Source organism: Mesoplodon mirus, assembly GCF_964341445.2.
Source record: "Mesoplodon mirus genome assembly, chromosome: X".
Lineage (NCBI taxonomy): Eukaryota > Metazoa > Chordata > Mammalia > Artiodactyla > Ziphiidae > Mesoplodon > Mesoplodon mirus.
Genome location: NC_138981.1, coordinates 139707787 through 139720036, shown reverse-complemented (window position 1 = coordinate 139720036; position 12250 = coordinate 139707787). Strand labels below are relative to the sequence as shown.

Here is a 12250-nt window from a genome sequence, read left to right as displayed (position 1 = left end):
GCCTAATAACCACTCCTTTTAGCTTTCTCTTCTATTCTCAACATGGTTTTCAGAGCACCCAGACTTGCTGCCCAGGTTTAAACTAATGTGTCCAGAACGAAATACTCTGCTCCCTTGTTCACACAGCTGAGAGTCACATTAACCCCCAAAGAACTAAGATGCAGCTGTGCCCTCAAAAGTCACACCGCAGGTCTCCTGAAGCTAGCGCCCATGTAGACAAGCACCCCAGAGCATCTTACCCCAGATGGGAACCCACCGCGGACACTGAACTTCCCGGAGGCGTACGTCCCCACAAACCGCTCTAGACCTCTCACCAAGGCCTTCAGATTCCTAAACATCCTCCACCACTGCGCCCTCTCCTGTCACTCACCCGGCCTCCAGCACAAGCAAAAGCTTCAGTGGCTCCCGTCGTCGAGTTTGCGCCCAGATGTGTCTGCAGATACTTAAGGGCTGTCAACAGACACAGGCACTGGCACCTCCTGCCCTGCACACCCACCACGTGATACTGAGAAACTTTCTCCTCTCAAGTAGTTTGGAAATCACTTAATTTGTGATGAATCCCCTCTTATCAGTGTCTTGATGAAGATCTCAGAGTATCTGATCTCATGCCAGATGACAGGCCCAAAGGGAAATGTTACAAGACACACAACCAGAGAAAGAAAAGTAACCAAACATAAAGGAAAAGCATCAAATTTCAACTAGGACATAAAGGTCCCTACATTTTTAATCAAAATATATTTTCTGTCCTCCTAGTTTGAGATCAACAATTAGAAAATCCAACAGGAATACTTTAAAAATTTCATAAGTAAACTTTAATAAGTAAAAATTACAGCCTTCTCCCAGCAATGAAACTAATTGATTAAAACAAAGAATGGAGACATGGTTTTCTGGGGATTCTCTCACAGCCAGATGGATTTAGGTGCCTGCAGTGGTGCCTATATACACAAGCAGTGAAGAAGTGACTGGAAATAACTCACAAGATGGAACGACAGAGCCCTTGGCCAGGCCTCCATCTAGAAGGGAAATACGGGGTGACAGAGGAGACTGACACTAGAGTCCTCACAGGACACTGGAAAAATGATTACCCCTCAATAACATGTTTCAGTTATATTTTTTTTTACTTGCCCTATACCATTTTGCTGAGTAGACTTTTAATTTTTATAAACTTTTTTGATGAGGGAAGGGGGAAGCAAACTAGGAGAGGCCCATGATGTGAAAACGGCCCCCAGGAAAGAGCTGCGGATGCTCACCGGGCAGTGCCGGGTCTGAAGGGGAGACACTCCAACCCACCTCCTTCACCGGTGTCCTTAAAACAGGACAAGATGGGATGACCGCGCCAGGGGCCATCAGCAAGGTCGCAGCAGCTGCTCCAACGCGCCGGACTCTCCGCCCTTTCCAGGATCTCAGGTTCATTCCCTCAAGAACAAAAGTAGTTATGTTTTCTCGATAAGGCTTTAATTCCTCCTCCCACCTGGACACAGTGCTTCAAGTGGCGTCCACTACTCAGAAAAGATTTCCACTTTTACTTTCTTCTTCTTCTTCTTCTTTTTGGTGGTGTCACTGTCCTGGGGGAAAGAGAAAGCAAGCGTCTGTTAAGCACCGCCACTCTCCCCAAAGGAAATCAGGGAAGTTCCACACAGTCAACTAAGCCTTTTCAGGATCCGTAACGATATCCTGCAATACGCAAATTTTGCACATAACACAAATCCTGCGTTTTCCACGGACGCCCCAGCATTTAGATCCCCCAGCTATGCACCCTCCCCACCCACCATCAACACAACCCTAACTCTGAGCCGTTACTATGAAAAGCTGGGCCCGTCCCCGTCCTTCCCAGAGGGCAGCTCCCCGAGTAACCAAGCCGGCACCAGCGGGCAATTCCTTCCCCTTCAAGGACAAAGAGAGCCCTGGGTCCTGGACATGTTTGTACACACCCCATCTCCCGGCTCGTCCACACTCTCCAGAGCAGCTTTGGCCTTCTTGTCTTTCTTCTTCTTCTTTTCCTTCTTGACCAACTGGGGAGCCACTGGAGAGGTTTCATCACTTTCACTCTCTCGCTTCCGCTAAGGTGGAGACAATTGATCAAATGTTAAGATCCTGGGCAAATGCGGATGAGAAAGTTTCAGTAAGTCAAAAAGGGAGGAGCCAGCAGAGAAGATGCTGATTGGATCCAACAGGAAGTTTTCAAAGACACCAACAGGGCCTTGTTTACCAAGGATTCAAAGACCGGGAAGCCAGGGGCACAGCAGGAAAGCCGCGCCAGAAAGGCCACATCCTCACTGAAGCCAAAGGCAGGACCGCATGCCCTCCAGGGGCGCTTCCACGAGTCCTCAGAGAAGACAGGCAAAGTGCGGAATCCCCGCCCGCGGGCCCCAATCAGGGCACAAGCAGCTCTTCTCAGGACACTCCGTGCCACCCAAGGTACAGACAAGCCATCCTGCAGTCTAACACCAACAGCCCCCGGCCCCCGAGCCGAGCAACCACAGCGTGCTTCCCGCGGACGGTCGCAACCCTGAGCTGGTGCCGTCCGGAGGGGTTTGTCTGGCCCCAAGTGTCACAGCCTCTACTTCAACACACCTGTGCCACCCCTTGACCCAACTCTGTTCCAGGGTCGTGGCCTCAGCTGAGCCCACACCCCTGCCAGCAGACACGACAGGGAACGTGAACTGGAGCCTGCAGAGCCTGAGGGGGGCAGGAAGGCCCACCCTGCTGAGCCAGCACGTGTGGCTGGACAGAACATGGTGAAGCCCTCAGAGCATGCCACTCACCTTTGGGGCTTTGACTGCTTCGGGAACTACCTGGAGGGCTTTGACGTCTTTCCTGGCAGAATCGCTGAAAGAGGAGCAACAGGTGAGAGTTGTTCCCAGCAGATCTGGCAAGTCTAAGGCCACCATCAACATCCTGACATTGGACAGAACAACTCACCACTTGCTGTCGCAGACTGACTCCTGCTGGAGTGCCACGAGCCAGACTAGAAAGGGTTAACTGTCCGTCGTGCTGCCCAATGCCCTAACCGGCTGGGCAGGCAGGGCGCAGGGCACAGCGCCTGCTGCTGCTCCACACGCCCCAAGGCCAGTCCCCTCAGGTCCTACACATTTCCCCCAAACTAAATCCACCCCTTTCCCACGTCTGGGCTCCCCGCCTTCCCCTCCTCCCCTGCGGTCACTATAGCACTGCAGCCAGCGTGCCCTCTGCCCACCACACGGCTGGGAAACATCCCGCCCTTACCTGTAGTCCACGTACTCCTGTGTCCAGGTGGCAGGCGTGTTGTCCGTGGGCTTGCCGTGCTTGTCCAAAAGGCCCTGCTTGATCATCAGCCTCTTCTGACTTGCCTGGTGGACCGTCAGGGTTTCAACGTTAGAACAGTGTCAACACATAAAGCAGGTACCACGACCACACACACACAGCAAATAAGGTGCCCCCTTGGGGGTTCTCAGCAGAGTGCTCCAAACTCACCCTCCCTCTAATAGGAGCAAACATGGGACTTATCAAAGGTTGCAAACCTTTATGTACCAGTGGGAGCCTCTGCAGTGTCATTTTGACCACAGGGCCTTTGCACATGCTATTCCAGCAGCCCTGGACTCTTCCCTCCCCCCTTCACCTCAACATCTAACACTACATACCTCACACTGGCATGGCTCAAGATCCCTCACCCCGACTCCCCGACCAGGCCAAAGCCTTCATCGTGGACTCCTGACGTGTTAGGCACCTCTCCACACCCCTTCATAAGGCCCTCACCACGCCACTGTGCAATTTCAGCATTGCCTATCTACTGTCCCCCTTAGACTGAAATCTCTAAGGTCTGAGACAGGCCCGTTTCTACTTACCATTGACTCCCTAGAGGCCAGCACAAGGCAAGGACGTGGCAGTGGACACACACTGGGAGCTGCCCGAGTATTCAACAAGGCAAAACAGAATAAGGCAGCAGGGCACACGCCCAGTCCCACTTACTTTTGGACCTAAACCCCACTTCCGAGGGTAAGTGTCTCTCTCCATGATCACTCTCTTGATCTTGGCTACGATACCATGGTCACAGGTGGAGATCACTGCCGTGGTCATTAATGCAATAGCTGCAGGCGTTGGAAAGAGATAAAAGAATGATTTGAAGGGGAAAGACTTCATAATCAATGAGCCCGAATGCCACTGTTTTATACAACTTTTAAAAACCTATTTAAAACTCTTAAGCTCTGCTGCCTTGAGGTTTCCTTTGCTGAGGGTTGCATGTGGAGAAAATCCACCATTAGGGGAAGAAAGTCTGTGAAATCAAGTTACTTATCGAGTTCAAAAAATACGGACACTAATCACACTCATAAAAATCAATGCTTCCTAGGTCCTCAGAAGGGACCTCTTAATAAGTAAATCAGAGCTATTTGTTTAACCTGTGTAATTTGCATAAGAAATAAAGCATGTCATCAGGATTCCTTTTCAGCTGTGAGCAAGTAGCCAGAGGGGAAGGGACACCTCAATAAGGAACCCCAAAGACACGTGTGTCGTGCCTGGAGCTCAGGCCACACACAGGGACAATCCAACAGTAGCTAAACTTTCACAAGGTAGTGCTGCCAGCAGACAAGGAGTGGACTGAAGGCTGTTTAATTACCACAGCCATTCGCCCCCCCTTCATGGATGATATCCTCTTTTCACTGGAGAGCTGAAGAGAGCCAAACCGCTGAGACACAGCTCCTAACAGCAGCAGGCGGGGCAAGAGGAAACCCCACTTACCTCCTTGCTGCCTACGCGTGTCTGACATGACCCTTTGCTGTGACCACCCCGACAGACCCCAAGTAACACAGTGATCAGATCAACCCCAGGGGCCAGGCCTTGGGAAACCCCTCTTAGTGAGCCTGGCTGTGATGGCGCAGGAGGGACGAGGGCACCTCCAGCTCTTACCCATGCAGATGGCCTCCCCTTTGGTGGTGATGACCACAATCTCCTGATTGACTTCAATCCCGTCCTCGTATCGGAGGACGCCGGGGAGCATGATCTTCGCCCCATAGCAGATTGCGTTCACCTGCAGGGATGGTGGCCCTGGTGAGTGCTCTGGCCCCAGGCAGAGCCACCGCCCTCCGCCCCACCCCCACCTGTGACAGAGGATGAATGACATCCACAGCCACTGGCCGCAATCTAGTTTATGAAGGGACTCAGGGTCACGGCAACCACCCACCACGGGCCAGGCGCTTCACGCATGTCGACTCAGAAATGTTAGCGGGGACTGTAAATAGCTACTCCTTCCCACAGCACTTAGAGCTGCTTTCAGATTAAACCAAAACCCAGCCTCAGTTTTCTTTAATTGCTCTTCTCTATTTCTCTAATCATTAAGGGAAAAACCCCTGACAGAGCTGGGAGGTGTATCAGATTTATTGGGAAAACTGGGTAATAACAGGTTCCTAAAGTTAACTCACAAGCAAGACTGCCAAGGCCAACTCTCCCCGAGTTCAAGAGCGCTCCATGTGTCCAACCCGCCTTGTGCCACCTTGTCTTCACTCACCATATTCCACCTTCCCTTGAAATTCACCCAGAAACGACCAGTTTGACCCCAGCACAACGGGGGATCCCATTTTGTTCTGTTTTATGTGATTAAGTTTTTTCAGTCACTATAGGGGCATGTTTTGGTATGCGTCATTGGTTTTTCTGTCTTTTATTACAAACTATAACATCTATACAGTCATCAAACATCTATATAATTTAAGATCTAAATATGAACGAGCAAGCTCAAATTATTAAATATATACAAAAATTTATATCTTTAAAAGTTAGAAAAAATTTTTATTGCTACTTGTTTAACAATAATTGATTATGCACTAGGCCACAAAGCATCTTAACTTATAGAAGGCTGTATTCTCTGACCATAATACCATTAAAAATAAGGCTATTTACCATTCTGGACTACTCAACCTTAAATAACTACTAAAGAGGAAACCCAAAGCAACACAAATAATTGCAGATTTCCTTTCATCATTAAGATTACTCTAAGGTTATCTAGTAAGTATACTAAGAAAAAAAGCTTGATAATCTCTGTGACGTTCAGGTTTTATGGCCTCAAACTAGGATCTATTTAAACCAAACAAAGCCTTTAATGGAGAACTAACTTATCGTATCTCTGAAACTCTCTAGTCTCAACCTTTTATCCCCATCAAAACAACCTTTTCTAGCAATAATTTAAATAAACCAAGGTGTCTCAGGCACATGCAGAACTACCAGTTTACGAGAGGGCAAAGTTTATGTACCACTGAGAGTCTATTTCCTGAACCAAGTTACTTACTTTTAAAGTATTTGCCTTATTTCGAAATGAAATTAGTCCTAGCATTAAACTTCTACTTTAATTTATATTTATTTTTGATTTAATAAAAGGTTAATCATAAATGTTTCCATTAACAAAAAAAAAATAAATGAATCTAGTGTCCAATCTACGAAACCAGAAAATAAACCAAAGGAAAATAATAGTTACAAGTTCGCAAAGCCCAATTTCATCTCTTTAAATAGAATGAAGTGTTCAGGACACAGACCACATCTCATCTCTCGAGGTCACATTTTGTCCAAACAGAACTTACTGCACTGTCTTTCATGACCAGCCGTTTATGAGACGTCAACAGCTTTTCCAAAGGGTAAACAACTCGCCGCAGGTAACTCTCATCCTTGTGGTTGTCATACAGCCACTGGGCATCCAGCACATCGTGCATCGTCACCATGTGGTCCTGGAAAATAGCCACATATGAAAATTACTCGAGTGCCATTGTATCCCCAACAGGCAAATGGACCTCACACTTCCAAACACAGAATGAATGTCGTCCCGTCTGCTAGTCCAAGCTCATTAGTCTTCGGTCTCTTCGGAGTCAACTCTTTACCTGTTGGTCTATTAAATCTAAGCAGGCGTACCTGTAGGCTAGGAGGTAAATGAATAGAGTAATGCTTTCCATCCAGTCACCCCCCTGCCAGCCTGTGTTTCAATGTCCCAAAGTTTAATTAACAGAACAGGGAAGCTGCCCTGAACTGAACTCAACACTTTGGAAACTGCCTTTTCTTGGATGTGAAGCAGGTGGAGTTCCAAGGGCTGGAGGACCTAAGTACCAGCCGGCTCTAAAACTCTCAGCCCCGCAATGACGTACCTTTTCACTCATGACTCCAGAACGAACCCGCCGGAGTTCCTGCATCTGACCACCAACTCCCAATAACAAACCAAGGTGTACACACAGCGTCCGAATGTAAGTGCCGGCCTCACAACTCACCCAGAAGATTCCTAAGACACATGCAAAAGTAGTACATATTTTCCCAAGTAAACACATCACTGGTTGAGAAACCCAGAGTTATTCTCTATCTGCACCAGCAAAACTAGAGACAACAGACACAGGCCACGACTACACCACATACTAAAGGCATCTACTTTTAAGGGACTAATTCTCAAGAATTCACTCCTTTGCACGTGTGCTCTACATGGGCTCAGCGCCTCACAGGCCTAAGGACCCACCTAACCTCCTTTCCGGGTCGTACTCGATCATCCTGCTCTCGTAGATGGTCCGCACTCGGAGCTGCCTCTTTACTGCAGCGATGAGCGGGGGTCGCTGGAATAAGGCACCTGTCAACGTCTCTAGGGCCTGAGAATAAGCACAAACCAAAACAAAGATTCACCGCACGGACTCTCAAATAAGACCAAAGGGCAGATTTGGGGAGTTTAAGGGCACACTTGAAACACAAAAGGTCTCTTTCAATCATTTAGCATCTAAAAGGGCCTTTCAATTTTTGATTCTTTCAACTACACAGGGATGGCTCAGTGCTGAGCAGAAGCCTCTCCTCAGAAGGGAGGAGCAGGTTGGCCACGGCAACCCCCTGAAAAGGGCGAGGGCCTCAGAGACCCCAGTTGCTAACAGGTGCCTTCCCTACAGTTACAGACTTACCCTAGAAAGCTGAGTCCCCCCTTCGATAGCACTGTGCAGCCGGACAATTCCCACATACTCTTTGCCTGTAAAATGACAAAAGAGTAGTCAGGTGTGGCCACTGAGTTTTCTGTATTTTCTATATGCTTATATCACTCCCATTTTGTACAGCCAGAAAAAGCAGGCAGTTTGACCTCCTGTTTCTATAAAATTTGCATTAAGACAGATTTCATGGTGCAGATGTGGGAAAGCAATGAAGACGCTATCTCATCGAGAGCTCAACTTTCAACGTGCTGACAGGGACAGTCGGAGCGCCCATGGATAGCCTGCTTGGAGATCACCTTAGAAGGTCAAGTAGAATTCTCCCTGATGCCAATGAAGGAGAGGCACTTTAGGCAGAAGCAGCAGGACGGTTAGAGGAGCGTGGAGTGACAGGCCTGGAGCTGGGCTCAACGTGTGCATAAAAAGTACCTAGAACTCCAAACAAGGCAGCCCCACCAGGGTCTGGCTGAGGACAGAAGGCACATACACACCAAGAATATCTCTTGCTTCTGTTTTCTGTTTTTGTTTTATGATTTCACTAACGAAGAAATCATTTCTGAGAGCCAAAGTGTAGAAAGGAAAGGAAACACAGAAAGCCTTCCTTCCAATCTCAAAGTAGCCCTGTCTTCCCTCCCTCTCCCACGTACCTGCGCTCTGCTGGGATTTCACCAAGCGAGTGGCTCGTTCAATGCACACTATTAAACAACCAGTCACCTTGGGATCCAGGGTACCACTGTGTCCTGTCTTCTCTACCCGGAGTATTCGCCGGATCCAGGCTACCACCTCATGGGAAGAGGGGTTGGAAGGCTTGTCAAGATTAATGAAACCTGTCCTAGAATGGGAAAGAAGTTACTGTGTCATCGGCTCTGGTCCTCTAATGAAAACTAAATCTGAAGAGTAAAAAAGAGTTTACCATGGGTACAGGATATCATATTTAGGGCAATGCCACCACTACCTCTGTGAATAACTGATGTGAAAGGGTCATTGTGAAAAGAACAGAAGTTTGAACAGTGCTGTTCCCAACACACTTACCTGATATAGTCCCCAATCTCCCTCTTCAGAGGATTTGAACCACAAGGAAGAGGCGTATAATGTGTTGTCCTTACATTTAGCTTATCAAAGTTCTAGAAAGCAATGATACAACACAGAACAAACAATAAATCATTAACATGTGGAAAACAAGAGTCAGGACCACCATGAACCATGATATGGTGACGCTTCAGGTTCTTGTTTTAGATCTTGCTCCTGTATTTCCATTATGTGCTGTGACAAACTGCTAAGCCTCCCCACATGCTGGAAAAATTACCTATATGAGTAAGAATAAGACAAATTTGATCCCTCCTCCAGAAAGACCTCTTGGGGTACTACAGAACAAATTGGGCTTCACTGTGCAGGCTTATGAGTAAAATATGGACTAGCTTTGATTTTCTCAGGGACCAAATGGAGGGGGACTGGCAACACGGCTCTGGAAACCTGACCAGCCTGCACCTGCCCCAGGCGCTCCTATCACACTTTCCTCACGTCTGCCCCTTCTCACTCTCCTTTCCAGGGCTCCACCACCAGCCTGAAAGAGCTCCCGTCAATGGAAGCCCATTAGCTTCATCTTGGTACTTTCCACAAGCAGCAATGATTTTTTAAACTGTATCTCCCACCCCTAGATTTTAAGTTCCACGACAGTAGGGACATTGCCAACCTGGTTTACCAGCAGGTAAAAATAAAGAACCAGATGCTGTCTAAATGGCAGACACATCTGGCCAAGCAGAAACTCAACTGTATTGAATTCTATATGCAAATCTCTTTTACCTCATATTTAGTGATTTATTCAAACAGTTTGTCAAGGAGTCTTTCAATAAATTTACCTCCTAATCTCGTAGCTGACGCCCATTATGTCATTTGTGAAACTTGTAATTTAACTCATTACCGAAGTACCCTAGATAAAACCCAACACGATAGCCAGTAACTTCTAGAGAGCAAGTTAACAAGCCAGGCACTGGCCGTATGCTCTCAAGCATGTTCTACTCCACAAACCAGTACAGGTCTGTAAGGTGAGGCTAAGTACAGAAGTTGAGAACGAATTGTTTATAAAATGTGATAGCAGTGTGACATTGTTGTGAAAATTACCTGTATTCTACAAGTGTTGGGTACATTGGAAATAAGGGGGAAAAAACCCGAACAAACCCTGGTCCTTCATCTCAGACACCTCAAGGAACAGTGTTTTAGGCGGCCTCATCTAGCATTTCCTAAGCCCAGGATGCACTCTCAATCAACTGTTTAATACTCAAAAACAATGTAAAAGCCAAGCGTTGACCTGATGTGAAACACATACCTTTAGCAACAGGGGCCACTGAGATGTGTCCAACTGAGCCACTTTGGATTCAGGTTTGATGAGAAATTCTTCAGCGTGTTGTATTTCCTTCCACAGGACAGAAGCACAGCCTGTTAGACTTCCCACCTGACTTTGAACAGTTCCACTACTACCACAGAAGTCTATGCCTTTGAAATAAAAAATAAGGTAGTCTATGCCTTTTCCCTGGGACCTCCAAAGGAGAAAGAAATGAACAAAGAACTGAGAAGTGTAAGGGAAGTGCCACCAAGACGGGCACAGCAATTTTAAGAGAAAGAGGGATAGTGGGTCTGATAAGAGAATTTCAGGTTGGTGTGGCAACATTTAGCAGGGTGTGCCTGACAGCAAAGACCCAGGCTGGCGGGCATTGTGTACTTTCTACACAACGACCACTCAATTACAGCCCATTCCTCCAAAGCCTTTAAAAACAGTTCTTTCCTGTAATCTGTCATCTAAGAAACCTCTTTTCAGTCAAAGCAAAGGACAACATATTCGTACTCACTGCTACATCTTCTTCTGGTAAGGATTTCCGCTCCTTTTTCTTCTTATGTTTCTTTGGTAAAATAAGTACTTAAAAAAAACACACACACACAAGAATTAGGAGTTTTCCCCGAAAATAAAGACAATGAAGTTTAAACCAAGGGTAGGTAGAAAATGGATGCTTGTCTAGGATCACAGGGGAAGCCGCCGCGTGTCAGGCCGAGTGTGCGGGGTGCACAGCAGCCGCACGTGTCGCCCTCCATCCCGGCTCACCACGTGGCCGAGCGGGGTTGAAACGCCCACGGCGCTCTGCCCGCGGGCCCGTAAGTTCCGTAAGCGACCGCCCAATGGTCCCCGAGGGCTGGTGGCCCCTAGAACTTTTTTTCGACTTAGCGCTCCGCGCACGCCCGAGCCCCTTGGCCCCTTTGCTTCCCCTCATCGCGCGGCGCTGACCGCGGCGTCCGAGCTGGCGGCGGCGGCCCGGGCCCTGAGGGGACTGTACCGTCGGCGGGAGGCCCGGGCTGGTGGCGTCACGTCACCGCGGGGGCCTCTCGCTCTCTCGCCCTCACCCGTGGAGCCAAGGCCAAGCGATCAAGGTCGGCAGGAGGCCCGGCAGCTGGAGCTAGCGGAAAGCTCGGGCCTTGAAGTTGTCCCCCCACCCCCGGCTCCCCCAGCCGGAGGACCTGGCCCCGGCCCGCGGCAACCCTCCCGGCCACCCGCGAGAGAATCACCCTCACCTTCCACGTCCGCCATGTTGCCCCGCTGAGCCTCCGAGCCGCGTGGGCCAGCGCCGAGGAAGCTACACCGGACTCCCGCCGCCGTCAGGCCGCGCCGCTAGGGCCCGCCCACCTGTGCGCCGCCCCGTGCGTGTCGTGAAGCGGGGCGGGGCGAGGCCGGGCGGGGCTCGCGGGGCAGAGCCCCAAGTGCGCGCGGGACGGCTGCACACTTTCATTGGCGGACGCGGCCGGGGCGCTGGCGCGTCCGCGCGTGCGCCTTGGGCCTCTCCCCGCCTTCGGCGGCCAGGTCTAGGAGAGCCTGCGCAGCTCTCCTGGGCGGCTCGTAGCCTGTGGGCGTGGCCCGGCCGCGGTGCACTCTCCTTCGCTGAGATTTTACCCGGACGGGAGCACACGGGCACCCGCCTGAGCGCTCCTTGCTTCCTCGCAGACCCTTGAAGGTGGCTGTCAGATCAGTCCCGATGGCAAAATGAAGACGTTGAGGCACATAGAGCTTGCACGTCCTTTGCCGCTTGTAATTCCCATCCAGCTAGAGCGGCACTGGCGATAGAAACAAGAGTGCGAGCCACTTGTGGACTTTTAAATTCTCCAGCAGCCATTTGGGAAAAAAAGTACAACGTTAAAAGTTAAATCAGGGCTTCCCTGGTGGTGCAGTGGTTGAGAGTCCGCCTGCCGATGCAGGGGACACGGGTTCGTGCCCCGGTCCGGGGAGATCCCACATGCCGCGGAGCAGCTAGGCCCGTGAGCCATGGCCGCTAAGCCTGCGCGTCCGGAGCCTGTGCTCT

General features: G+C 49.6%; 1 protein-coding gene across 2 annotated transcripts; it reads right to left on the bottom strand.

Moving 5' to 3' along the window:
• Positions 1-789: 789 nt before the first annotated feature.
• On the bottom strand, positions 790-11570 carry DKC1 (dyskerin pseudouridine synthase 1). 2 transcript variants are annotated; one of them, XR_014292513.1, is made up of 16 exons: positions 11469-11570; positions 10754-10821; positions 10234-10320; positions 8940-9031; positions 8555-8739; positions 7887-7951; positions 7460-7586; positions 7101-7231; positions 6546-6689; positions 4885-5005; positions 3949-4067; positions 3226-3329; positions 2766-2829; positions 1932-2060; positions 1291-1565; positions 790-1013 (listed from the first exon to the last, which is right to left on the bottom strand). XR_014292513.1 is itself a non-coding variant. In XM_082610245.1 (15 exons), exons 1-15 carry the CDS (start codon positions 11482-11484, stop codon positions 1500-1502), a joined length of 1518 nt encoding a protein of 505 aa, XP_082466371.1. In that variant the 5' UTR covers positions 11485-11570; the 3' UTR covers positions 790-1499. The 2 variants fall into 2 exon arrangements, 1 of the variants encoding a protein (XP_082466371.1); XM_082610245.1 differs by having other exon boundaries at positions 790-1565.
• Positions 11571-12250: the final 680 nt, after the last annotated feature.